Source organism: Mobula hypostoma, chromosome 6 (genome assembly GCF_963921235.1).
Source record: "Mobula hypostoma chromosome 6, sMobHyp1.1, whole genome shotgun sequence".
Lineage (NCBI taxonomy): Eukaryota > Metazoa > Chordata > Chondrichthyes > Myliobatiformes > Myliobatidae > Mobula > Mobula hypostoma.
In genome coordinates, this window is record NC_086102.1 from 115,259,547 (window position 1) to 115,286,692 (window position 27,146).

The window sequence follows — 27,146 nt, forward strand, 5'->3', positions numbered from 1 at the left end:
TCCTTTGTTTAAGAAGGGAAGTAAGGATAATTCTGGAAGTTATAGACCAAGTCTCGTGGCAATATGGGGAAAATAATGGAGAGGATTTTATTGCAAGGATTTATGAGCATTAGAAGAAGCATGACCTAATTAAGGGCAATCAGTGTGGCTGTGTGCGGGGCAGGTTACTTCTGCCTAATCTGATTGAGCTTTCTGCGGAGGTGATGAAGTGGATATTGTATACATGGATTATAAGGAATTCAACAAGGTCCCACATGGTAGGTTCATCCAGGAAACTGGGATTCATGGGATCCATGGTGATTTAGCTGATTGGATCCAAAATTGCCTTGCCTATAGAAGATATAGATATATGGTTTGGATGAAAATGTGGAAGGATAGGTGAATACGTTTGCAGATGACACAAAGATTGGTGGTGTTGTAGGATGCATAGACGATTGCAAAAGGATATAGTGGGATATGGATCAAATGTTGACATGGGCAGAGGAGTGGCAAATGGAGTGTAGTCCATGCAAGTGTGAGGTGTTGCACTTTGAGAGATCGAACATCAAGGGAGAGTACACAGATAATGGCAGTATCCTTAACTGCATTGATGAGCATTGATCTTGGGATCCAGCTACATGGCTCCCTTTAAGTGGCCACATTTAGTGTGTGGTACAGAAGGTACATGATATGCTTGCCTTCAACAGTCAAGGTAGGTAGTTATGTTACAGATTTGTAATATTCTGGTTAGGACAGATTTAGAGTTTTGTGTGTGATTCTGATCACCTCATTAAAAGAAGGTGCAGAAGAGGTTTACCAGGATGCTGTCTGGTTTGGAGGACACGTGCTTTGAGGAGAGGTTGTACAAGCTGGGGCTGCTTTCTCTGGATTGGCAGAGGTCGATGGGGAGATTTAATAGGAGTTTTTAAAATCATGCAGGGCACCAACGGAGTGCACAGCCAATATTTTTTCCCCAGGATATGAAATATCTAATTCTGGAGGGCATGTTTTTAAGTTGAGAGGGGGTAATTACAACCTAGAAAAGTATGAGGAGATTCACTTTGGAAGATTGAAGTTGAAGGCAGGATTCTTGGCAATGTGGAGGAGCAGCGGGACCTTAGTGTCCACATCCATAGATCCCTCAAAGTTGTGTTAGTGTGGTTAAGAACAGCGGTCCCCAACCACCAGGCCGCAAAGCATGTGCTACCGGGCCGCGAGGAAACGATACGAGTCAGCTGCACCTTTCCACATTCCCTGTTATGCATTGTTGAAATTGAACATAGGGTTGCTAACTGTCCCGTATTTGCCGGGACATCCCATATATTGGGCTAAATTGGTTTGTCCGGTACGGGACCGCCCTTGTCCCATATTTCCCCCACTAAGGTAAAGCATTCCTATGAAACCTTTCCTGCCGAAATGGCGTAAAGAGAAGAAGCAATTACCAATTTATTTGTGAAAAATTTTTGTGCGTTCCCAGACCCAAAAAATAATCTAACAAATCATACCAAATAACACATAAAACCTAAAATAACACTAACATATAGTAAAAGCAGGAATGATATGATAAATACACAGCCTATATAAAGTAGAAATAATGTATGTACAATGTAGTCGGGAAGATTAAGCCAAAACCGATTTGTGGAAAAAAAACAGCACGTACACATATGTGCATGTCACACATGCACACCCAGGTGCCTGCACAAGGCTTTATGGTCATGGTAGTCTTTCTCGGGGTAAACGTAAGTGTCCTGTATTTGACTGCTACTTTTGTCCCTTATGTGGAAGTGAGAAAGTTGGCAACCCTAACTGTAAAAGCCATGTTGAGGTGAGTTTAACCCTACTTGAACACCCCCCCCACCCCCGGTCAGCTGGTCCGCAAGAATATTGTCAGTATTAAACCGATCCGCGGTGCAAAAACGGTTGGGGACCCCTGGTTAAGAAGGAGTATGGTGTGTTGGCCTTCATTAATCAGGGGACTAAGTTCAAGAGCCACGAGGTAATGTTGCAGCTCTCTGAAATTCTGTTTGACCACACTTGGAATATTGTACTGAGCCTGCTCGCCTCATTAATGGAAGGATGTGGAAGCTTTAGAGAGGGTGTAGAGGAGATTTACCAGGACGTGCCTGGACTGGACGGCCTGTGTTAGAATCAGAATCAGGTTTAATGTCATGCATTGAAATTTGTTGTTTTGTGGCAGCAGTACATTGCAATATATAGTCATGAATAAGTAGTATATTTAAAAGTACATTAAATGAGGAGTGCAAAATGAGAGGGGAGAAAATGAAATACTGAAGAAGTGTTCACGGGTTCATTGTCCATTCAGAAACCTGATGGCGTAGGGGAAGAAGCTGTTCCTGAAACATTACAGATAGGTTGAGCAAGCTTGGGCCTTTCTCTTTGGAGGACAAGAGGTGACTGAATAGAGATGTACAAGACGATAAAAGGTCTAGATAGAGTGGATCATCAGAGAGATTTTCCCAGGGCAGAAATGGCTAATACAAGGGGGCATAATTTTAAGGTAATTGGAGGAAACTATAAGGGACGTTAGAGGTAAGATTTTTTTACACAGTGAATGGTGTGTGTGTGTGTGTGTGTGTGTGTGTGTGTGGGGAACATCCTGCCAGGGGTGGTGGTAGAGGCAGAAACATTAGGGACATTTAAGAAACTCTTAGATAGGCACATGGATGGAATGATGGCTGTGTAGGAGGGAAGGATTAGATTGCTCTTAGAGTGGTTTAAAAGGCTGTACAGAGGTCAAAAGCCCAATGGTCCTATACTGTTCTGTAATGTTCTATGTTCTCTATTCTATGTCCCTACAAAGCAAATACACAAGGCCAAGTTTTCTTTTTACACAGGGGTGGGGGCCTGGAATACACTGCCATGATTGGTGGCAGAGGTAGAGAGCATTTACGAGACTCACATGAATATGCAGAGAAGGGAGCGATATGGTCAATGTGTGGGGAAGAGGGGCAAGATGTATTGGGAGGCATTGGTTTATCTAGCTTGGCACAACAAAAGAGCCAAAGAGTCTGTCCTGTTTCGTTTTCCATGTCCTATGTAATTTGTCTCCAAAATGGCTACAAAACACAAAGACAGAAATGTAAAGGCTCTTGGGTGAATTTGGACTGAATGCATGTTAAGAGCAATTGAATCATACCCCCTCAGGTTTGGCAAAAACATTTCTTTCTAAATGCATAGATTTATTTATAACTTCTACACTTCAAATGCTAAGTACACATACAAAAGAATAAAATAGGACATTATTTTCTGCAATCTATTTCAATAGATATATATTTTAAAATAACACAGTCATAATAAAAGTTTTACTTTAATCTGATCAGTAGCATTAGCTGCTGTGGTGGTCACCATGGAAGCAGAGGTTTCTTGTCATCGCGGGATAGCTCGCATAGACAATTGAGCAGGATTAGGGCGTCTCGGAGGAGCTTGGCAGGCACCATATCAATGAACAGCCTGCGTAGGACGATAGGGTTGCATGTGCCGTTGGAGTAGGTGTCGGGACGTTGCTTGAGAATTCCATAGGTGTTCACCAAGAATTCACTGAGGCCCGCGTGGACGCCTGGTTTGTAGTTGAGCTTTTCCAGTTTTGCTAATAAAGCTGTGTAACGCTGCATCATTTCCTTCCACTTCTGCTTGTTCATTGTTCCGTCGAGGGGATTAATAGCAGTCTGTGAGCAAAGCCAGAACACACGGAATTAAGGTGCTATCCTCTCTCTTATTTACGTGCAAATGACCCCCAGTGAATCAGTACATCAGTGGGCATAAACAGGTCTTTAGAACCATAGAGCCATTCGGCCCATCCAGTCCATGCCAAACTGTTCTGTCCAAACCCATCAACCCGCACCTGCACCACAGTCTTCCATACTCCTCCCATCCACGTACCTATCCAACTTTCTCTTAAATGCTCAAATTGAACCTGCACCCACCACTTCCGCTGGCAGCTCGTTCCACACTCTCACCACCCTCTGCATAAAGTTGTTCCCCTCAAGGTCCCCGTGAATATTTCACCCTTAACCCATGACCTCTGGTTCTAGTTTCACCCAACCTCAGTGGAAAAGCTTGCTTGCATTAATCGTATCTATTTATGTATTTACCCAATTTCCCTTGGGATCAATAAAGTATGTCTATCTATCTATCTATCTATTTTATTTAAAGATAAAGTGCAGAACAGGCCCTTCTGATCCGCCCGCCAATTTAACTCCAGCCAAATCACAGGGCAATTTTTCAATGGCCATTAACCTACTAACTGGAACATCTTTGGACTGTGAGAGGAAACTGGAGCACCTGAAAGAAACCCACACACACACACAGAGTTTGTACAAACTTTCTTACAGAGCACGCCGGAATTGAACTCCAAACTCCAACACCCTGAGCTGTGATAGTGCGTGTTACCATGGTGACCCTCTGTGCTACAATGGTGCCCCTAATACCCCTCATAATTTTCTATTCTTCTATCAAATCTTCCCTCATTCTCCTACGCTCCAGGGAATAAAATTCTAATCTATTCCACCTTTCCCTATAACTCAGGTTCTGAAGTACTAGCAACATCCTTGTAAGATATTCATTCTATTACAATGTTACAATTAAATTCCACTAAAGTATTCTTGGAATGTACAACCCAAGTTCTAATTTCTTTAATCAGGTCTAACTTTCTCTATGAGACATGACGTGTAAAGGTGGAAAGGTGGAAGTACCTGTTTGATTTTCGATGGAATGTTGGATACTGTGTATCCGTACAGCCTGGTTAGCTCTGGGAATACGTGCGTCAGGATCCTCCGATCCAGCTGGAATGCTATCTCCCCGATCACTCGACCATTCTTCTCCTGGCCTGAGAAGGAGTTTGTCTCTGCAAGAGTTGCCTGTTGTAAGTGTGGAGTCAATGGAGGGATGGCCTTCAGAGGCCACAGCATATTGATGAAGTAGGTAGCAACACAACAGTGAAGCTGCAATGCCAGAGTGCATGAAGGTATGTGGGAGTGGGCCACTTGGCTCCCCCTCCCTGCTCTGCCATTCGATAAGGTCACGGCTTATCCTCACCACCATTTCCTTATCCTCACCACCGTTTCCTTATCCTCACCACCATTTCCTTGTGCTAACCATGTATAGAACATAGCCCATCAAATGCAGAATATATTATAGACTGTTACAGCACAAGAAACGGCCCTCAGCTCAAAACATTGTGCCAAACTAATTGAGCTCTTCCCGACACCAAATCCATTCGGTCTGCATCCCTCCATTCTCTGCATGTTCACGTGCTTTCGCTAACCATTTTATCCCTGAGTGCATGGGAGACTGAAGGGGTACATAGATTATGAATGCACACAGTAGTTCCCCCCCTCCCACAGGGAAAGCGCATCAGAAACCAGATTTAAGGTGAGAGGGGAAAGAACAGGGACCTGAGGGAACACACATCAAAGTTGCTGGTGAACGCAGCAGGCCAGGCAGCATCTCTAGGAACAGGTACAGTCGACGTTTCAGGCCGAGACCCTTCGTCAGGACCTGAGGGATGAGCTTTTCACCTAGAAGGAACAAGCTGCCGGAGGAAGTTGGTTGAATACAATAGGAAGGGACAATGACAAAATTTAAAGGACACATGGAAAGATACATGGGCTGGAAAAGTTTAGAGGGAAATTGTGGGCAAAGTGTGGGCAAATGGGACTAGTTTAGATGTGTGTCTTGACAGCATGGACAAGTTGGGCCGAAGGGCCTGTTTCCGTGCTATAGTTCTCTATAACTCTGAAATTCCACAGCTTCACCATTCTCTGAGTGAAGAAATGTCTCTGCATCTCAGTCCTAATTGTTTCTCCATGCATCTTGAGACAGCAGCCCTTTTTTCAAGACACCCCCCCCAACCAGGGAAACAAGCTTCCTGCATCCGGTCTATTGAGCTTCATCAGAGTTTTGTGCGATTCAATGAGGTGGCCCTTCATTCTTTGCAGAACACAGGAGTCAATTCAATCTCTTGCAGCCTTCCCAGGGTTCTATCCAGTGAACATTTGTTGTATTCCCTCTATAGCAAGTGCAAACTCACACTAAGGCACAATATAATCATAGCAAAATATGCTTGCTCCTAAACTTAAAGCTTTTTGCAATGAAGACTAACGTATTATTTGCTTTCTTAACTGCTAATTGCACGTGCACATTTGGTTTCAGTGACAGGAATACACAGAACACCCAGGAAGTATTGTACACCTAGAGACAGCAAGAACTAGAGCACAGAGGCTTAAGGCAAGAGGAGAAAGAGTCTTTGGGAACTTCAGGGGCATTCTTTATTATCCCAGAGGGTGGTCACTACATGGAATGAGCTGCCAGTGGATGTGGTTGAGGCAAATACATTACAACATTGAAAAGGAACTTGGATGGGTGCCCAGGAGAGGTGTAGAGAGATATGGAATATATGGGGCCAGGTCAGGTGGACATTTTGGTCAGTGTTAACTGGTTAGCCTGAAGGACCTGCTTCCAGACATCCCACCTCTCCCGGAAGTTCTGGGAATCTCCCGCAAATTAATATTGGCTCCCTGATGCCCGCAAATTCTGTACAATATCACAGAAATCAATTTTTTTGAGAGCGAGCGAGAGAAAGCAAGAGAGTATGCGAGAGCGACCACGAGAGAGAGAGAGCAAGCAAGCAAGAGCACGCGAGAGAGAAAGCAAGTGAGAGAGAGAAAGAGAGAGAGAGAGAGAGCGCAAGGGAGAGAGAGCGAGAGAGCGCCATGGCAGAGTCTTCCAAAAATAGAAAATATAAAACGTCCGTCACCCCAGACTCCCAGACTACCCCTACCTAATAGGGGTCAAAAATAATGACAGTGTTGCTCGCTGCACTGTTTGCTACAGTGACTTTTCTATTGCCCATGGTGGGTTAAGACTGTAAAAGACATGTTGAGGTGAGTTTAACAGGTGTCATTCGTTCATTAGCGTAGCTAACGTTATTTAATGTAGCTGGCTGGCTGCTAAGGAGCTACTCTATTGCAGACATCCCATCTCTCCCAGAAGTTCCGGGAGTCTCCCGCAAATTGATGGTGCTACCTCCCTGAGATGAGTTTTTGCAGGGTGGGATGTCTGTGCTTCTGTGCTGTACGATCCTTTGACTCTATTTACCAAACTCTCACCTTCACCATTTAAAAAACACACTGCCTTTCTGCATTTCTTACATAACATTTAATGTGGACATTTTGCCATATGTTTGCCCAATCAATGTGTGTGAAATGCCTTGAAGTCTTTTTTGCATCTCTCTTGCAACTCAGAATGCAAACTAGTTTTGTGCTGTTGACAACTTTTAAAACCTGACATTCAGTCTCTTCCAGCAAATCACTGTGAACTGGGGCCTGAACATTGATCCTTGCATTACCCTACTAGGCAGCAGCTGCCATCCAAGAAAAAAGGCATTTATTCCTCTCTCTCTTTCCAGTTTGTTAATAAATGTTCAGTTCTGGCCAATACCTTTTACTCAGTCCTATAAACCTTGTGCACAAGTTTCTTATCAAAAGTCCTCTGAAAATTCAAATGCACCAATAGCTATTTCTTATCTATTCTACACACTTTTTCCTCTAAGAAATCTCCACTGATTTTATCAAACCCAATTCTTTATGAAGGATCTCGGCCCAAAATGCTGACTCTTTATTACTCTCCATAGATGTTGCCTGATTTGCTGAGTTCCTCCAGCATTTTCTGTGTGTGTTACTCCAGCTGTCCAGCATCTGCAGAATCTATAGTGTTCTTCTTTAGAATTCACGTTGACTTTATCTAACCCTTTATAAAGGATATGTTCGTACAACCTCCTTTTTAATAGAATCCAGTCTGTTCCAAAATGTGTAGAATGTTGGAGGATAAAAAGTTTCAATACTTCCATGGCTACCTCTTTTAGTAATTATGAAATTCTGTGGATTTATCATTCTTTAATGTCACTCATTTTTTAATGATCACTTGTTTCTGTAAGTTATTCCTTTTCATTGGATTCTTACTTAAAAGTGTGATGTGATTCACTTTGGAAAATTTAATTTGAAGGCAGAATATGTTGTCAGGATTTATGGCAGTGTGGAGGAACAGAGGGATCTTGGGCTCCATATCCACAGATACCTCAAAGTGGCCACACAAATTGATACGGTTGTTAAGAAGGTGTATGGTGTGTTGGCTTTCATTAGACAGGGGATTGAGTTTGAGTTGGTGACTTGGCCGGCTCTCCCACCGGACTTAGTCTGGTGAGGAGGGTGTGAGGACACCCAGCAGGACTAAAAAAAACAAGATCTGATAAAGGGCAGATGAGCTCCTTGTGAGCCAACAGCCATCTTCCGTGGAAGAGATTAAAGCCTCACCATGTATCTATGAATCGTATGCCATGCACCTAGTTAGAGGAGACATGGTGAACTTGGGCGCTGCACCCTGTGCCTGGACCTGCCCAAGGCCTCCGCCTAAGGAAGCTCTGAGCTTGAAGAAGCGGCCGCAGCTGGAGGCCAACACAGCCTCGGGCTCGAGTTCGGCGGGGGCGGTGGCAGGCGGTGCCAAGGCAGCCAGTGAGAACAAACTGGAGGAGAGGCTGCACTCGGTGCTGTCGCAAGATTGAAGAAGATGGAGGTGCATAGCCACCAACCCCGATCGGGACGGCACCCACTGACTGAGTATGAGAGCAGCAAGGTAATGTTGTAGCTCTATAAAACCCTGGTTATACCACACTTGGAATTTTGTGTTCAGTTCTGGTCCCCTCATTATAGGAAGGCCTTAGAAGCTTTAGAGAGGGTGCAGAGGAGATTGACCAGGATTAGAGGGCATGTCTTTTGAGGATAGGATGAGCAAACTAGGGCTTTTCTCATTGGAGCGAAGGAAGATGGGAGGTGACTTGACAGAAGTATACAAGATGATAAGAGAAATAGATCAAATGGACCACTAGAGACAGGGCAGAAATGGTTAATACAAGGGGCATTGTATTAAAGTGATTCGAGGAAAGTATAGGGGGATGTCGGAGGTAGGTTTTTTACCCAGAGAATCCTGGGTACATGGAACACCTTGCTGGGGAAGGTGATAGAGGCAGATACATTAGGGGCATTTAAGAGACTCCAGCAGCTATTCAGTCTTTTCTCTTTTTCTTGTCTCCACAGACCCACAATTTCATCCCTTCCTCTCCTATTACTCTCCAACCTGCCCATCACCTAACACCCCTCCTCAGTCTACCAGTTGGATTCCTACCTCATCTGGGTAGGTACATTACACAGAGCGTGGATGTGCATGGAACACCCCCAGGGTGGTGGTGGAGACAGACACGTTAGAAACGTTTCGGAAACCCTAGGACGGGCACATGGGTTGTCAAAAAAATGGAGGGCTGTGTGGGAGATGGGTTAGATTGATCTTAGAGTAGGTTAAAAGGATGGCAAGATATCCTGTGCCAAAGGGCCGGTACTGTGCTGTAATATTCTATGCCCTACGTGCCCAAGTATTTTTGGGAAGTTATTTGTGTCAACTTCCACAAAGTCAAAACCAAAGTATGTGCTTAGTTTGCACTGCCATATCTTCCTCACTGCAAGGTTCTACATTTATCTTCACAGAAATGCTCCTTGTGCACACTCAGAGGAGCTGTTACGGTCCACTTTTACGTTTCTTACAAGCTTACTCCATGCTTCCTCTCCTAACCAAACTCTTGGTCCCCTTCAGCAAAACTCCAAATTTGCTCCTAGATCTTAAAGCACAAAACCCTAAGATATTTGAGCAGAATTAGGCCATTCAGCCCATCGAGACATGGTTCCCTCTTATCTCCGTTCTCCTTATTCTGACTCTCTTCATATTCAATAAACTATTAACCTCCGCTTTAAATATACCCAATGACTTGGCCTCCACATCCGTCTACAGCAATGAAGTCCACAAATTCACCACCCTCTGGCTGAAGAAACTCCTCCTTTGCTCTAAAGGGACGACCTTGTATTCTGAGACTGTGCCCTCTGGTCCTCCACCTCTACAGGAAAACATTCTCTCCACGTCTGCTCTTTCTAGGCCTTTCAATATTCAATAGGTTTCAATGAGATTCTCCCCTCATTCTTCTAAACTCCAATGAGTACAGGCCCAGAGCTATCGAACACACCTCTATGTTAACCCTTTCATTCCCCGGGATCATTGTCATGAACTTCCTTTGGTCTCTCTCTAATGCCTACACATCCTTTCCTAGATAAGGGGTCTATAACTGCTCGCATTACTCCAAGTGTGGTCTGACCAATGCCTTATAAAGCCTCAGCATCACATGAGCACAAGATAATCTGCAGGTGCTGGAAATCCAGAGTAACACAAAATGCTGGAGGAACTTGGTAGGCCAGGCAGCATTGATGAAAAGAGCTAAACAAATAAATTTATCCCTTTCCATAGATGTTGCCTGAACAGTTGAGTTCCTCCAGCATTTTGTATCTGTTACTCAGCATTACATCCTTGCTTTTATATTCTAGTTCTCTCTAAACCTAGACCTGAAACTTTAACTGGAAACTTCCTAAGTCTCTCTGCTGTGGCTCCGGTAGAGAATTTACTATCTTCATTAGTCCCAGATAAGGTTCTGGAAGACATAGCTAATGCTGTGCCTTTATTTCAGAAGAGCACCAGAGACATTTAAGAAACACTTTGATAGGCATATGGATGATAGAAAAGTGGAGGGCTATGTGGGAGAAGCATTAGATTGATCTTAGTGTAGGCTAAAAGATTGGCAGAACAACGTAGGCTGAATGGCTGGTTCAGTGTTGCAATCATCACAAGAGATTGTGCATTGATGAGGCAGTGTGAGGTTTAAAAGGAGCTCGGGGATTTTCAGAATTTTTTGGTAAGTTGCAATCATCACAAGAAGTCATTCATTGGTGAGGCAACGAGAGGTTTAAAAAGTGCTCAGGGACTTTCAGAATTATTTGCAGGCCTTGGCTCAATGGGGTTCAGAAAGAACAGGTGCAGGCTAGAACTTAAGCTTGAGAAGTTTTAGAAGTATAACGAGTGTAGGCAGGATGATGGTAGTTAAGGCAGTGCAATGCTTCTCCTGTGAGATGTGGGATTTCACGTTACCTGCTGTCTCCCTGATGACTCCATCTGCAGGAAGTGCATCCAACTTCATCTCCTCACTGCCCAGGTCAAGGAACCGGAGCAGGAGCTGGATGCACTCAGGATCATGTGGGAAGCTGACCCAGGAAATGAGATTTTTACTGAGGAGGCCACGCACAGTAGATGGGTGACCACCAGGAGAAGTGAGGGGAATAAGCAGTCAGTGCAGATTCTCCTGCGGCCATCCCCCTCAGCAACAAATATACCTCTTTGGATACTGCTGGGGGTTGGGGGGGTGCGTGAAATGACCTGTCAGGGCACAGCAGCAGCAGCCAGGCTGGTTACACTGTGGTTGGCTCCAAGGCTCAGCAGGGAAGGATAATTCAGGTAGAGCGATAGTGATAGGAGACTCAGTAGTTAAGGGGACAGACAGGAGACTCTGTGGCCGTGAAAGAGATGCCAGGATGGTGTGTTGCCTCCTGGGTGCCAGGGTCCAGGATGCCTCAGAGCGGCTGCAGAAGATTCTGGAGGGAAGGTGCAGCCAGGTGTTGTGGTGTACATTGGCACCAATGACAAATGTGGAAGGGGAGGAGGTCCTGTACAGTGACTAGAGTGAGTTAGCGAAAAAACTGAAGAGAAGGACCTCCAAGATAGTAATCTCTTGATTACTCCCAAGTACCACATGTTAGTCAGGGCAGGAATAAGATGATAACAGGGATGAACATGTGGCTGAGGAAATGGTGTAGGGGACAGAGTTTCAGATTTCTGGATCATTGGGATCTCTACTGGGGAGAGGTGTGATCTGTACAAAAAGGATTGGTTCCCCTGGATTAAAGAGGGAATCAATACCCTTGCAGGCAGGTTTGCTACAGCTGTTGGTTGGGGAGGGTTTAAACTAGTTTGGCAGGGAGATGGGAACCGGAGTGATAGGGCTGAGGATGGGACAGTTGGTATACAAATAGATGTATTGTGTAGTGAAACTGTGAGGAAGGACAGGCAGATGACAGGTCAAAATTCAGTCAATATGATGAGTTGAGTTTTAACATGGGGGAGAAAAATCGAGTAGGGTAATGAATACAGGACTGAAGCTGTTACATTTGAATGCATGCAGTATACAGAATAAGGCAGATGATCTTGTAGCGCTGTTAGAGATTAACAGGTATGATGTTGGCATCACTGAATTGTGGCTGAAAGGAATCACCATTGGTGGCTTAACATCCAAGGATACGCATTGTATCAAAAGAACAGGCAGGGAGCTCTATTGGTAAAAAATGAAATTAACTCCTTAGGAAGGGGTGACATAGGATCGGAAGATATAAAATACTTGTCAGTAAAGAAAAGAAACTGCAAGGGTAAAAAGACCCCGATGGGAGTTATATAGATGCCTCCAAACAGTAGCCAGGATGTGAGATATAAATTATAATGCAAGATAGAAAAAGCATGTAATAAGGGCAATGTTACAATAGACATGGAGGATTTCAATGAGCAGATAGATTGGCAAAATTGGGTTGGTGCTGGATCCCAGGAGAGGGATTGATTAGGAAGCTTAAGGTAAAGGAACCCTTAAGCCCTTAAGAGGCTGTGATCATGATAATGATAGAATTCACCGTGCAGTTTGAGAAGGAGAAGATAAAGTCGCAGCATCATATCCTTGCTCTTAAATTCTAGTTCTCACACAATGAATGCTAACATTGCAAATGCCTTTCTAATCACTGACTCAATCTGCAGGTTAACCTTTAGCAAATCCTGTATATGGACTCTCAATTCCCTTTGCACCTCTAATTTTTGACATTTCTCCAAGTTTAGAAAATAATCTATGCCTTTACTCCTTCTACTAAAGTGCATGACCGTGCTCCTCCCTACACTGTTTTCCATCTGCCACTTCTTTGCCCATTCTCCTAACCTGTCTAAGTCCTTCTGCAGATTTCCTGCTTCCTCAACATGACCTGCCCTCCACCTATTTTTGTATCATCCTCAAACTTGGCCACAAAGCCTTCAATTCCATTAATTCCAACAGTTCCAAATTGTTGACGAGTAACGTGAAAAGAAGTGGTCCCAATACCAACCCCTACTGAAAGGCATTAGTCACCGGTAGTCAACCCCCATTATTCCCACAAATGTACGTGGTATGATTAGGACGTCTTTAGGTGACACAAAAACTTGCTGGTGTGATATACAGTGAACAAGGTTGCCTGAGGTTACAACAAGATGTAGATCAACTGGGGAAAAAGGGCAAGGCAATAGTTGGTCACTCTCTCCAGGTCTGGATGTACTTGCCAGAGAGGGGAGCAAGTAGAGATTCATTGGACAAGTTGAAGATTGATGCATGAGATGAGAACCTGGCATGGGTTGGTACCTCTAGAGTTCAAATGCTCAAAAAGAGATCTCTTCAAAACTTCAGAGGTTCCTGAATAGTTAAAGAGTTTAACACACAGGATGCAGCTAGATATACAGATTGAGTGGGCGGCAAATAGCATAGCAGTTGGCGTAAGGCTATTACAACACCACCAACCCCAGTTCAATCCCACCGCTGTCTGTAAGGAGTTTGTACATTCCCCCTGTGACCGCGTGAACTTCCTCCGGGTGCTCTGCTTTCCTCCCACATTCCAAAGACCTACGGGTGAGCAGATTAGTTGGTCACATGGGTGTAACTGGGTGGCGGGGGCTCATTTGGCCGGAAAGACCTGTTACCGTGCTGTATCTCAAAAATAACAATGGATGTTTCCCTCGGATGAGAAGTCTGGAAGCAAGGGGCCAGGCCATTTAGGATGGAGAAAAGATTTTCCCCACCATCCATAAGACCATAAAACATTGGAGCAGAATTAGGCCATTTGGCCCATTGAGTCTACTCTACCATTCCATCATAGCTTATGTATTACTCCTCTCAACCCCATCTCCTGCCTTCTCCCTGAGACCTTAGACCCTTACTAATCAAGACCCTATCAAACTCCACTTTAAATACATCTAAGGCCATCCAGACCACTCCCTGTTCTTGGTGCTACCATGTAGAGGGCACGCAGTCCAGCCTTCAGGTCTCATGCTCCTGATTGCAGTGGACAGTGCTCCTCCCCCCCAGCTACAGCACCATCCTCTCCTCCTTCTCTCCAGCCTTCTGGTCCATCCAAGTTGCCCACTCTTGTACCAAGGGCTGCAAGAATTTCAAATCCTTCAGACGAGAGCAGGGACTGAGACACCTGTCTCACCTTCCTTCCCCTGGTTATGTGTACATTCTGAAGAATCTAATCCAAGGGTGAAAGGTGAAATGTTTAAGGGGAACATGAGGGGGTTCTTCTTCACTCAGACAGTGATGAGAGTGTGGAATGAGCTGCCAGTGGAAGTGGTAGATATGGGTTTGATTTCAACATTTAAAAGAAATTTGGATGAGGACATAGATGGGAGGGCTATGGAGAGTTGAGGTCTGGGTGCAGGTTGATGGGATTAGGCAGAGTACTAGTTCAGCTTGTTCTAGTTGGGCCGAAGGGTCTGTTTCCGTGATGTAGTGGTCTATAACTCGAAGGGGTAGAAGGTCAAGGTGACTTTTTCGTTTATGTCTGTCACTCCCAATAGCCCTAACTCCAGCTTCACAATTCTCAGAGTAGACCCTTCTGACCCTTCGAGCCACGTCACCCAACAACCTCCGATAACCTCGGTTTGTAACCTTAACACAATCATGGAACAAGTTTACAATGATCATTTAACTTACCCCAGTACGTCTCTGGACTGTGCAAGGAAACGGGAGCCAGAGAGGAAAACCCAAGCATTCCTTTGTATAGAGATTCTGTACAGAGGATGCTGGGATTGAACTCTGAATGCCGACGCCCTGAGCTGTAATAGCTTTGCGCTAACTGCTACACTACCATGGCGCTCTGTCTGTTTCATGATTGGTCATTTTTCCAATAAAGACCTTTCCCCTCCACTATTAGTACATGTCACTCTTCATTATCATTTTCCATCTGTCCCCACTGACACAGCGACCCTGGCCTTAACTTGTCAGAGATATTTCCCATTTGTACATAAAATGCTGGAGGAACTCAGCAAATTAGGCAGCATCCATGGAGGTGTGAGACCCTTCATCAGGACTGGAAGGGAAGGGAGCAGAAGCTAGAATAAGAAGGACAGGGGAGAGAGGTCCCTCCAAAGATGCTGCCTGAGTTTCTCTAGCATTTTGTGTGTGTTACTCAAAATTTCCAGGATCTGCAGAATCCCTTATGTTTATTATTTCACATCCGTAACCATAAATCTATACAATGCAAAAACAGGATCTTTGGCCCATCACGTCAGTGTTGGCAATTGTAGTTATCAGTACTTGTTCCATTTACCGAATTTGGTCTACCACCATCCGTATCTTGAGAATTCAAGTGTTTGTCCAGGTGCTTCTTTAAAATTGTGAGAATTTCTTCCATCTAAATCTACCTCTCTTTCCCAATTCTGATTAAAGGTCTATGATCTGAAAACATTAACTCCATTTTCTCTTTCCACGGATGCTGCCAGTCTGCTGTAGCATTTGATAAATTGGTTTATTATTGTCACATGTCCCAAAGTATCATGGAAAGCTTGTCATACATACCATCCGAGCAGATCAATTCATTACAGTGGTGCATTGAGGTGGTACAAGGGAAAGACAACAACAGAATACAGAATATACACTCAGTGGTTACTTCATTAGGTACCTCCTGAGTGTATGTTCATGATCTTCTGCTGTTGTAGCTGTGATGAGAATACACATAAATTAAGATGTTAGCTGGCCTGGGCTGGCACCAGTGGGATCAGCAGTTGGTCTGCCACTTGTCTTCGGGAGAAAGAGAGACAAAGAAAACAATGGAGCAGCATTTGGAGATGTTAATGAAGGGACGGAAGAGAGTAACGGAAGGAGAGCTGTCAAGATCGGCTCCCCCTTTGAACCCTGAACTGTTTGAAGTGATGGACAGGCGATACCCCAGCAGGGGGATAAAAAGGGACAGGTTCACTAAGGCAACACACACGACACCCCGAGGTAACGAGACCCTGGAAGCAGTGCGTCTCCCACAAGTCGGTGGGAAGTTTTGGACGGCTGGTTGTGGGACAAGCCATAGATGCACAGGGTGGAAAGGCACGATCGGCGGGAACCTGGTGTGTGTCTACCCTTGCCTGGGTGCCAGGTTCACCGCAGAGAAACGATCGTATCTGGAAACGGAGGGGTCATGGTCGGTGACCTCAGAAGACATCACAAAGGGCTCGCACGAAAGCTGACTGAGAAGAATGTCAAAGGTCTGTGTGGAAGCCATTTGAATATTCATTCGTTTTGCTCTCTCTCTCCTTCCCCCTACTGTCCATCTCCCACGGCAGCGATTACTGCGAACTGAACTGAACTAAATTGAACTGAACTTTGCGTCACTTTGAAACTGGTCATTTACCCCTAGACAACGATAGAGCTTGATTGATCCTGTTATCTTAATTCTGTGTACATGTGTGTTTATCATTGCTGAACTGTTGCATTTATTATCCTTTTGATTAGAGTACTGTGATGCTTGTTTCTTTAATAAAACTTTCTTAGTTCTAGTAATCCAGACTCCAACTGAGTGATCCATTTCTGCTGGTTTGGCAACCCAGTTACGGGGTATGTAACATAAGTGGGGTTCTCGCCCGTGATTTTGAACGCTAAATTTGGGACGGAGTAAATTGATTGGGTTAAAATTCCCGAAAGAAAGAAAAGACAAACAGCAGAAATGGAGGCTGAGGAATTTATAAAGACGCCGACCTTGGAGGCATTAGAGGATGCCAGGAAAACGGAATTGGTAGCTGTGGCCAAACGGTTGAATCTTGCTAAGGGGAAGTCGACAATGAGGAGAGAGGAGATACACAGAGCTATCGTAGAGCACTATGTATCTAAAGGTGTGTTTCCCCAAGGTGAGCTGGGGGTGGTGTCTATTGAAAAACCTGCTGGAGACGCGGTACAGGTACAGCTTGAAAAACTGAGACTCGAGCACGAGTTCCGGGTACGACAGTTGGAGCGAGAAGAGAAAGAGAGGGACAGACAGTTGGAGCGAGAACAGAAGGAGAGAGAGTTAGAAAGGCGGGAGAAAGAGAAAGAGTTAGAAAGGCAGGAGAGAGAGAGAGAGAGACAGTTGGAGCGAGAGGAGAAACAGAGGGAAAGGGAATCCAAGCTGGAGAAGTTAAAGATAAGGGCCGAGCAGGGGCCCGTGCCGAACCAAGGTGGAGGGTTCCGGGCGACCCAGGAGGTTAGGCTGGTTCCCCCATTTGATGATACCGACATGGATCGGTACTTACTCCATTTCGAAAAAGTTGCTACAAGTCAGGACTGGCCGAGGGATAAGTGGGTTGTTTTACTTCAGAGTGTACTGAAAGGGAAGGCCCAAGAAGCTTACTCAGCTTTGTCCGCGGAAGATGCCCAGAGGTACGAGGTGGTGAAAGAGGCCATCCTCAGGATTTATTAGTTGGTCCCGGAGGCATACCGGCAGAGGTTCCAGAATGCGAGGAAGCAGTGGGACCGCACGTATTTAGAGTTTGCCCGTGAGATGCAGACATATTGTGAGCGTTGGTGCGCCTCGAAGGGGGTAGAGGGGGATTATGACAGACTGCTACAGCTGATCCTGATTGAGCAGTTTAAAGGTTGTGTCCCTGAGGGTATGAGACCCTACCTAGATGAGAAAGAGGCAGCCACGTTAGCTGCAACTGCTAAGTTAGCGGATGAGTATGCGTTGACGCATAAAATGAAGTTTGCCCCGAGTAAAGGCTACCAGAAGGGTAGTCAGGACGGCAGGGAGAGTCCGCCAGGAAAGTCAGAAAGTAAGCCGGGGACTAGTGAGAAGGATAAGGTAGACCGGCAGCAGTCTGATAGGAAGTCTCCTGGGGTCGTCTGTTATAATTGCGGGAAAGTCGGACACTTTGCGTCCAGGTGCTTTGCCCCAAAGAAGGAGACGGGAAAAGGAAAAACAGCGATTTTGACTGGCTGTATCGAGCTGGTAAACGAACCGCTAGGAGGGACAGGTCTGCCAAAGTTCAGGAAGGGCGTGAGAGGTTTATCTCGGCTGGATTGGTGTCAGTGAAGGAGGGGTTAAAACCAGTTCCAGTGCGGATCTGGAGAGACACGGGAGCGTGTCAGTCACTGATACTGAAGAGTGTATTAGAGTTTAGCTCAGAGACCCAGACTGGGGAGGTCAAGGTCAAAGGTATTGGGGAAGGGACAGAGGCAGTCCCTTTGCACCAGATACACTTACAAAGCAACCTGGTCTCTGGACTAGTCACAATCGGGGTGAGGTCTGAATTACCGATGAAAGGCGTGGAAGTCTTGCTCGGTAATGACCTCGCTGGGGGAATCGTGTTCCCAGTTGTGAGATTGACAGGTCAGCCTGCCAGCATTGAGGCCCCGCCCATGGACTCACAGGTTCATCATGGGGCTGCGGTAGTGAATTTAGCTGAGATGTTTCTGCCAGTCTTGTACGAGAAGGGGGTAGAAAGTGAAAAGAAGGAGTGTAGTGAGACAAGAGGTAGTGAGGGAGCTGGGACAGATGTAGCAGTAGCCAGGAAAGAATTTGTGCAGATGCAGGAGCGAGACGAGGGGCTGATGGTTTTGGCAGAGACAGCTCTCTCTGACGCAGAATTAACGAGGAAACCAGTAGGCTATTGTGTGGAGGAGGAAGTGCTAAGGAAGAAAGGGAAACCAAGTACCATACCCGCAGATGAGGAATGGGGGTGGTGCAAAAGAGTTATGGGGATGAGATTTTTAACCTGGCCCACGAGGTACCCCTCGGTGGACATGTTGAGGTGCTGGAGGAAACAGTTGGTGGAATCATGAAAGAGGTTTACCGGCTGCCCAGGAGGAAGGATGTTATTGATTATGGCAGACGCAAACTGAGACGGTCACAGGCTTTTGATATGCTAACAAACCTAGTCGGTGTTAGCGCGGAAATAAATGAAGCTTGGGTCTCCCTGATAAGAGAAAAAAAACATTTTGAAAAGATGAGTATGGTATCGACCAGATGGGAGAAGGCTATTGTTTTGGCCAGCTCTGCTGATAAGGTCTCTCCCTTAATCCCCAAACAAAGCGACTCTTTAGGAGAAGTAATTAAACGACTCGCACACATGTGTTTGATTGTCCCGAGGCGATGCAAAGAACTGGGACGTTGGGTGGTGTTTGTTCATGGTCAAAGTCACTTTAGATCACATTTCTTCCACATTCTGATGTTTGAACTGAACTTCCTGACCACACCTGCGTGCCTTTATGGATTGAGTTCCATGTAATTGGCTGATTAGATATTTGCATTAATGAGCAGGTGTACCCAATGAACTGACCACTAAATATAATGTTGCAGTTCCAGAGAAGGGGCAATGCAGGCAGGTAATAGGGTACAATGTCATAACAAGGTAGACTATGAGATCAGGCATCCATTTCCTGTACTAGAGGACCTTTCGATAGTCTTAGAGCAGCAGGACAGAAGTGTTGGAGTGTTTTCAAGCTTTGTATCTTCTGCCCAATGGGAGTGAATGTCTCTTGACATTCTTTAGCTCAGCCTTAGAATAGAGGGATGTCCACTTGGCCCAGAGTTGAGGAGGAATTTCTTTAGCTAGAGAGTAGTGAATCTTTAGAATTCATGTGCACAGACTGCTGTGGAGGCCAAGTCGTTGGGGATATTTAAAGAGGAGGTTGATAGTTTATTGATTAGTCTGGGTGTCAAAGGTTATGGAGAGAAGGCAGGAGAATGAGGTTGAGAGGGCAAAAATCATCCCTAATGGAATGGCAGAGTGGACACAATGGGCCGAGTGGCCTAATTCTGCTCCTATTTCTTATGTCTGGGGTGGACGGGGTCTTTGATTACCTTGTCTGATTTACTGAGGCAATGAGAAGTGTGGACACTTTCTGCTTCCAGAAACTGATAACCCAATGCAGAGACCACTGACGATTGTAGGGCAGGAAGAGATTACAGGGGATGAGATGCAAAGGTTTTGAGGGATTTTCATGCACAGGTAAGCAACTTAAGTTTGTGGTAATGTCAGTCCAGGTCAAAGGATATGAGTGAATGGGACTTGGTGTTCGATGCAGGAAACAAAGTCTTGATGAGTTGAATTCTTCAGAAGTTGTAACGTGAGTGTGAGGTGCCAGGCTAAGAACAGGTATTCTCACTCCACCATGTTTCTTCCCCCTACAATTGGTAGAGCTCATGAAGAAAGTGGTTTTCACAAGGGACATTGGTGCTGCACAAATTATCACAGACAGCTATCCAGATCCCTCGTACAGAGACTTATGGATCTTCCCAGCTCACTGCATGGCCTCCCAGAAAGCTTTCATGAGGCATGTACAAACCCTGATGGAGTCACAGAACCATACAGCATGAAACGGGCCCTTTCGCCCAGCTGCTCCATGCTGAGCAAGACACCCATCTCAGCTGGTCCCATTGGGCTGCATTTATCTATGTACCTGCCCAAGTACCTTTCAAATGCTGTTAATATTAATTGTTGACAGGACAGAGAAACACAGCTGTGTGCAGGATGGCATGAAGATAACCTCAAATAAACATCTAACTTCCAACCTAATAGAAAGGTCTCTGGTCTTTGACATTGTACAAGATTGAGGAGTTCCAAATCAGATCAGAACAGGACATGGCCACTGAATTCACTTCTCAACGCTCTATTAGGAGTTCTGTAATATACAACTGTGGTAACCTTGAACAAATGTTGGACAGGATTGTGTTTTTATGAAGGTTAGATGGTAACACTGACAGATAGACTTTGACAAAAACTTGAAAGCATGTACCAACAGTCTCGAGGGCAGCTTCTATCGCATTTCTATCAGACTCCCAAATTGTCTTCTCATATGCTAAAAGTGAATTTGATATCTCAATCTGCCTTACTATGGTCCCTGCACTTTATTTGTCTCTCCAATACACTTTTTCTGTAACACTATATTCTGCATTCTGTTTATTGCATCACCTCGATGTTCTTATGCATGGGATGATTGTATGGATGGCATAAAAACAAAGCTTTTCACTATGTCGAACATAGAACACTACAACACAGTACAGGCCCTTTGGCCCATAACGTTGTGCTGACCTTTTAACCTACTCTAACATCAATTTTCGTTACTACATAGCCCTCCATTTTCCTATCATCCATATGCCTATCTAAGAGTTTTTAAAAATACCTCCAATGTATCTGCCTCTACCACCACACATGGTAGGGCATTCGATGCACTTTCTATGTAAAGAACTTACCTCTGACATCCCTCCTATGCATTCCTCCAGTTGTCTTTAAATTATGTACCCTGATATTAGCCATTTCCACCATGTGAAAAAGTCCCTGGCTATCCATTCTATCTATACCTCCTATCATCTTGTACACCTCTATCAAGTTACCTTTCACCCTCCTCCAGTCTAAAGAGAAATGCTCTAGGTTGCTCATCCTATCCTCATAAGACATGCTCTCTAATGCAGGCAATATTTTGGTAAATCTCCTCTGCATTCTCTCTAAAGTTTCCATGTCCTTCCTATCATGAAGTGACCAGAACTGAGCACAATATTCCAAGTCTGGTCTAGCCAGGGTTTTATAGAACTGCAAAATTACCTCGTGGCTCTTGAAATCAATCCCCCAACTAATGAAGGCCTTCTTAACCACCCTATCAACTTTGAGGGATCTATAGACCCAGAACACATAATCTCTCTGTTCCTCCACACTGCCAAGATCCTGGCATTAACCTTGTATTCTACCTCCAAATTCCACCTTCTGATCCTGTATCTCAGTACATGTGATATTAGTAAACCAATACCTCCCCTCCAGAGAATTGACAGATTAACTAATCTTCAACTGAAGTAATAGTTCATGCTCAAAGCTAGCCAAACAACAGAAAGAAAGACTTACCATTCATGTAAAACACTCGAGTCTTGTGTCCTTCCTCAAGCAACAGCTTTTTAGATTCGTCAGATGTTTCTGTTTCTGAAAGCAAGATCTTCTTGACTGTGGGCCGGGCCTTGGAGTTGGAGTGCTGGCGATCCATAATTTCATGGCAGGGGACACGGGAGACATTGGGATGACCGGTTCCAAACAACTCAGCTGTGCGACAGTAACTGAGGACTTTAGCTGGCTCTGGTCGGCCGAGGGTAGAGCTGTAGCCCTCTGTGGGGGAGTCATCGGACAGTGAAAGTCTGAGAAAGATCTCCAAGGTTGGACTTAGCTGCCGGTTATCACTGGGGCTGGACTGCTCTCGTGAGTGGCTCAATGGGGCACCTATGCAACACGAGTCATAAACATTGGGAAAGGTTATCAGCTCCCAGGTTCAACCCTGAATCCCATTCTTTTTGTGTGGAACTTGCATGCTTTCCTTGCGACACTTAAGTGTTCCCATTTCCCATTTTCCTCCCATGTCCCAAAGACATGCAGGCTGTTCGACTGAGAGGCCACTAAAACTGTCGTCTGATGGAGGGTGGGGTGGAGGGGAGTTCATGGAAATAAGAGGGGGCTACAGGAAAACTACATGGGAAGACCATACGACTTAGAAGCAGAATTCGGCCATTTGGCCTTGAGTCTGTTCCGCCATTTCAACAGGGCTGATTTATTTTCCTGCTCATCCCCAGTCTCCTGCCTTCTTCCTGTAGTCTTTGAAGCCCTTACTAATCAAGAATTGAATATACCCAAATGACTTGGTCTCCACAGCTGTCTGTGGCAATGAATTCCACACAGATTCTTCACCCTCTGGCTAAAGAAATTCCTCATCTCGGGACATCCCTCTATTCTGAGGCTGTGCTCTCTGGTCCTAGGTGCCTCCACTTATAGGAACACCCCCCCCCCATGTTCACTCTATCTAGGCCTCTCAAAGAACAAAAGAGATTGCTCTGCATAGATGCAGTGGGCTGAAAAGTCCTTCTTGCTTTGTCACAAGGAAATGTGCAAATCCTCTATTTTATGTTGTTCTTTGAGTCATACAGCACAGAAACAGGCCCTTCGGGCCATCTGGTCAATATTAAGATAGTCCCATATGCTCACGTTTGACCCAAATCTCGCTAAACCTTTTCTATCCCTGTAGCGTCCAAGGGCATTTTGAATGTTGTTTTTATAGCTGCCTGAACCACTTCCTCTGGTAGCTCGTTCCACATATTGACCACATTCTGGGTGAAAATATTGCCCCTCAATTTCCTATTAAATCTCTTCCCTTTCACCTTAAATCTATGCCCTCTACTTCTGGGGAAAAATCTATGCATTCACCCTATCAACGCCCTTAATGATTTCATACATCTCAATTACACCATCCCTCATTCTCCTGTACTCCAAGAAGGTCCCAGCCTGCCCAGCCTCTCTCTGTAACCCATCTAGACCTTGAGACCAAATTAGTCTCCAGCAGTGGCAGTAATATCACCATCAGACATCTTAGAACGGTTACTTGTCATTTTACTGATGTGTTGTTTAAGGAGGCAGAGTGTTAACGCACATTACCACAGAGCTCAGACCGTGAGTGGAAACTGCAATGGAAATCCTGCTGCAAGCATCACTGCCAAGGGATCACAACACGTCCAGAGACCACATCTCTATATGTGTCCATTTATTTGTAATGGGATGCATGGGGTGTCCTGGGAGGAGAGACCCTCTGGTGAAGGGGGGTGTCGTGTCCACCTGGGGCAGCTCGCTCTCCTGTGGTTCCCCACCAGACACTCAGCTCTCACCCGTGGACCCAAGCAGCTGATTGCCTGGGTCAGTGGCCACACCCCCGCACACTGCTTTGACAGGCCGGCTGGACCTGGTGAGGGTAGCTGGCGGGCCTCAGACCCCGGGGAGACAGGGACATGCCTGTCCTAGTGGGTGATGCAAGCTCTGGTGGCCTGGATGGACGAGATCCACAGTGAGAGCCAACAGCCAGGAAGGCGGTTCTGCGACACTTGACAGAGAGTGAAGGGCACAACGAGGCACAAAAAAGAGCTATGGGCACCCCTGCCTTAGATGCCGCCTGACCTGCTGAGTTCCTCCAGCATTTTGTGCGCATCATGCCAGATTCCCTACATCTGCAGAATCTCTTGTGTTAAAGGTCTCAGGAAGCACTTTCACCAGAGGAACCACAGCAGTTCAAAAAGGCAACAGGTCAATGCAGATTCAAGGGCAGGAAGGGATGGGTACTAAATTCTGGGCCTTGGCAGCAACATAGGACTGCTTTGAAGAAGCAGGAAACACTGGAGGAACTCAGTGGGCCAGGCAGCTTCTGGGGAGGGAAAGAAACCGTCAACGTTTCACTGAATGTTCATTTCCCTCCATAGACGCTGCCTGACCCACCGATTCCTTCCAGCGTTCAGTCTGTGTTGATACAAATCTCCAGCAGCTGCAGTCTCACTTGTGTCACCAAATTGCAGAAGACTACTCCTACTTGGTGGTTAGTCCAGAGTCACTGAAAGTGGCCACATTTCCTTGGGTATGAGGAGGATAATCCCCTTAGTGCACAGTGTAATGTCATCCAGTAACTCCTGATGGAAGTATGTGAGGTTACACCAATACACAGGATGAAACTCCAACAGATTGCAGACATGGCAATTTGGTGCAGCAGGCAAGTCTCTTAAAAGTCCTGCAGCAGATGAAAAGGTAGATAGGTATATGTAAGTCAACACAGACAAACTCTTAGTGGTTAAGTGAATGAACTAGAAACAAAGTGAGTATCAAATAATTAGAAACCACAACTAATGAATTAGCCTGAGTAGCTGTGACTCGACAGGGCATGTGGAAAACCCGAGGACGATTTCCTTAGCATTAAGTGTCGTCACCTTGCTGGTTGACAAAACATGAAGACAGGAAAGAAAATTAAAGTTCAAAAATGATTTAACTCACTTGTAGAATCTGAATCCTAATATGAAAATTAAGTTGTGCTGTAATTGTGCCATTCATCTCTGGGACAAATTTATTTCGGATCTGAACCACCCGCCATTTCTTTTTGGCCTATGGAATACTCTGAAGTACTTTGTGAAGTAAAAGTCCCAAGGAAAGTCCAAATGGCAGTCAAAAGGCCAACTGCGTGAATTACCTCGCTCTGCTGAAGCTGTGGAGGAGTGACCACAAATTGGGAAACTGTTTGGCTTCTGTCCGAGTGCAGGTGCAGAATGGGAGCATTTGAGGCTACAGAGTTCTTCAGTTTCTTTGAGGACAGTAAGCTGGTGCCTTAAAGCTTTGTTCTCAGTGACAAGTTTCACATTTTCTTGCCGGATCTTTTCGCTGTCATCGCACATGGTTAGGAGGCGAGAGGAATGAGTGCCCCATGAGCGGGGGAGGATGCTGCGGTGTCCGTGACAATGTAGGCCCAAGTAGCTGCATTGTGACATCACAACACTAGAACACGTCACCAAGGGGAACGGTGACCTCCGGAGCAGAACCCAAGACCCCACAGAGCAGTGGCTTGTCAGAATGGCTCAGAGCTCTTCTGAAGTCAGTGCATGGTGTGTGGATATCATCTCTGTTTGCCTCACCAGACCTTCCAAAGCTGCAAGTTCATACCCTGTGATATAATGGTCAGCAGCACCATCTTGGCCTTATTACCGTAACACATTAGAGCTCAGAGTGCACAGATGTGAAAAAGCTTATAATATTCCACAATGATGTACTGAGATATTTTAAGTAGTTTTAGAACTCGGAGTCACCCAGGATAGAAACAACTCCATTGGCACACCACGCCCATTGTCCGTAACTACACCAATCCCATTCAACCTCACAGATCTGCAGCCTTCTATACCTTGGCCATTCAATGGCTTGCCCAGATGCCTTTTAAGTGTAATTGTACCTGCCACCACCACCTCATCTGGCAGCACATTCCAGGTATTTATAGAGATACAGAACAGATTCAAGCGGTCTTGAGAGTAGGGATATGATGCTGAGGCTTTATAAGACACTGGTGAGGCCTCACCTTGAGTATTGTGAACAGTTTTGGGCTCCTCATCTAAGAAAAGATGTGCTGGCATTGGAGAGGGTTCAAAGGAAGTTCACAAGGATGATTCCAGGAATAAGGGATTATATGAGGAAAGTTTGATGGCTCTGGGCCTGTACTCATTGGAATTTAGAAGGATGGGGGAGGTGGATCTCATTGAAACTTTTTGAATGTTGAAAGGCCTAGAGAGAGTAGATTTGGAAAGGATTTTTCCCATGGTGGTGGTGGGGGGTCTAGGACAAGAAGACACAGCCTCAGGGTAGAGGGGCATCCATTTAAAACGGAGATGCCAGAGGGTGGTGAATTTGTGAAGTTTATAACCGCAAGCAGCTGTGGAGTCCAAGTCGTTGAGTGTATTTAAGGCAGAGCTTGATAGGTTCTTGATTGAAGGCCGAGAAGTGGGGCTGAGGAGGGGAAAAAGGGGTCAGCCATGATTGAATGATGGAGCAGACACGATGGGCCAAATGGCCTAATTCTGCTCCTATGTCTTATGGTAACAGGCCTTTCTGGCCCAACAAACTCCTGCTGCCCAATTACACATGTGACCAATTAAACTACATGTGGAAGGAAACTGGAGCATCCAGAGGAAACTCACGCAGTCACAGGGAGAACGTACAAACTCCTTACAGTCAGTGGCGGGACCGAACCCGGGCCGCTGGCACTTTTACCACGTTACCTTGCCGATCCAGTTATCCCTGTGTGAAAAGCTTTTCTGTTACTCCCCTCTGAACCTCCACCACCCCCCGCTACTCACCTTAATCCTATGCCTTCTTGATTTTGATACCCCTACTATGGGGAAAAGATGCTGGTGATCTTTGCCTCTTGAATATACGTACTTCTATCAGGTCATCCCACAACTTCATCCACTCCAGCGAGTACAAGCCTAACCTATGCAATCTCGCCCATAACTAAAGTTCTCCAATCCAGGCAACATCCAACTTCAGATTTGTGAGTTAGTTCTCATAAATACTGTACGTTAAAACACACAGTGAAATGCATCGCTTGCATTAGCAACCTGCACACACAAGTTTGTGCTTGGGGGCTGCCCGCAAATGTCGCCACACATTCCAGTCACCACAACACAGGATGCCCAAAGGGCTCAGCAGAAGAGCACAGAACATAACTAAGCGGAACATCGTGAGCAACAAAACAATGATGGAGGAACAAGCCTTGTTCCTCCCTCCCAACCTGTGCACCTACGTCTCACGGTCACCCAGGGGAGACACATGTGGTCACAAGGAGAACGTGCAGACTCCAGGTGGAGAACACCCAA

General features: G+C 45.5%; 1 protein-coding gene across 1 annotated transcript; it reads right to left on the reverse strand.

The window, feature by feature from the left end:
* Positions 1–3,341: 3,341 nt before the first annotated feature.
* On the reverse strand, positions 3,342–25,181 carry LOC134348747 (speriolin-like protein). The gene is made up of 4 exons (XM_063052548.1): positions 24,980–25,181; positions 21,844–22,209; positions 4,692–4,843; positions 3,342–3,665 (listed from the first exon to the last, which is right to left on the reverse strand). The coding sequence occupies exons 1-4, from the start codon at positions 25,179–25,181 to the stop codon at positions 3,342–3,344; spliced, it is 1,044 nt and encodes a 347-aa protein (XP_062908618.1).
* Between the last annotated feature and the right edge of the window lie 1,965 nt (positions 25,182–27,146).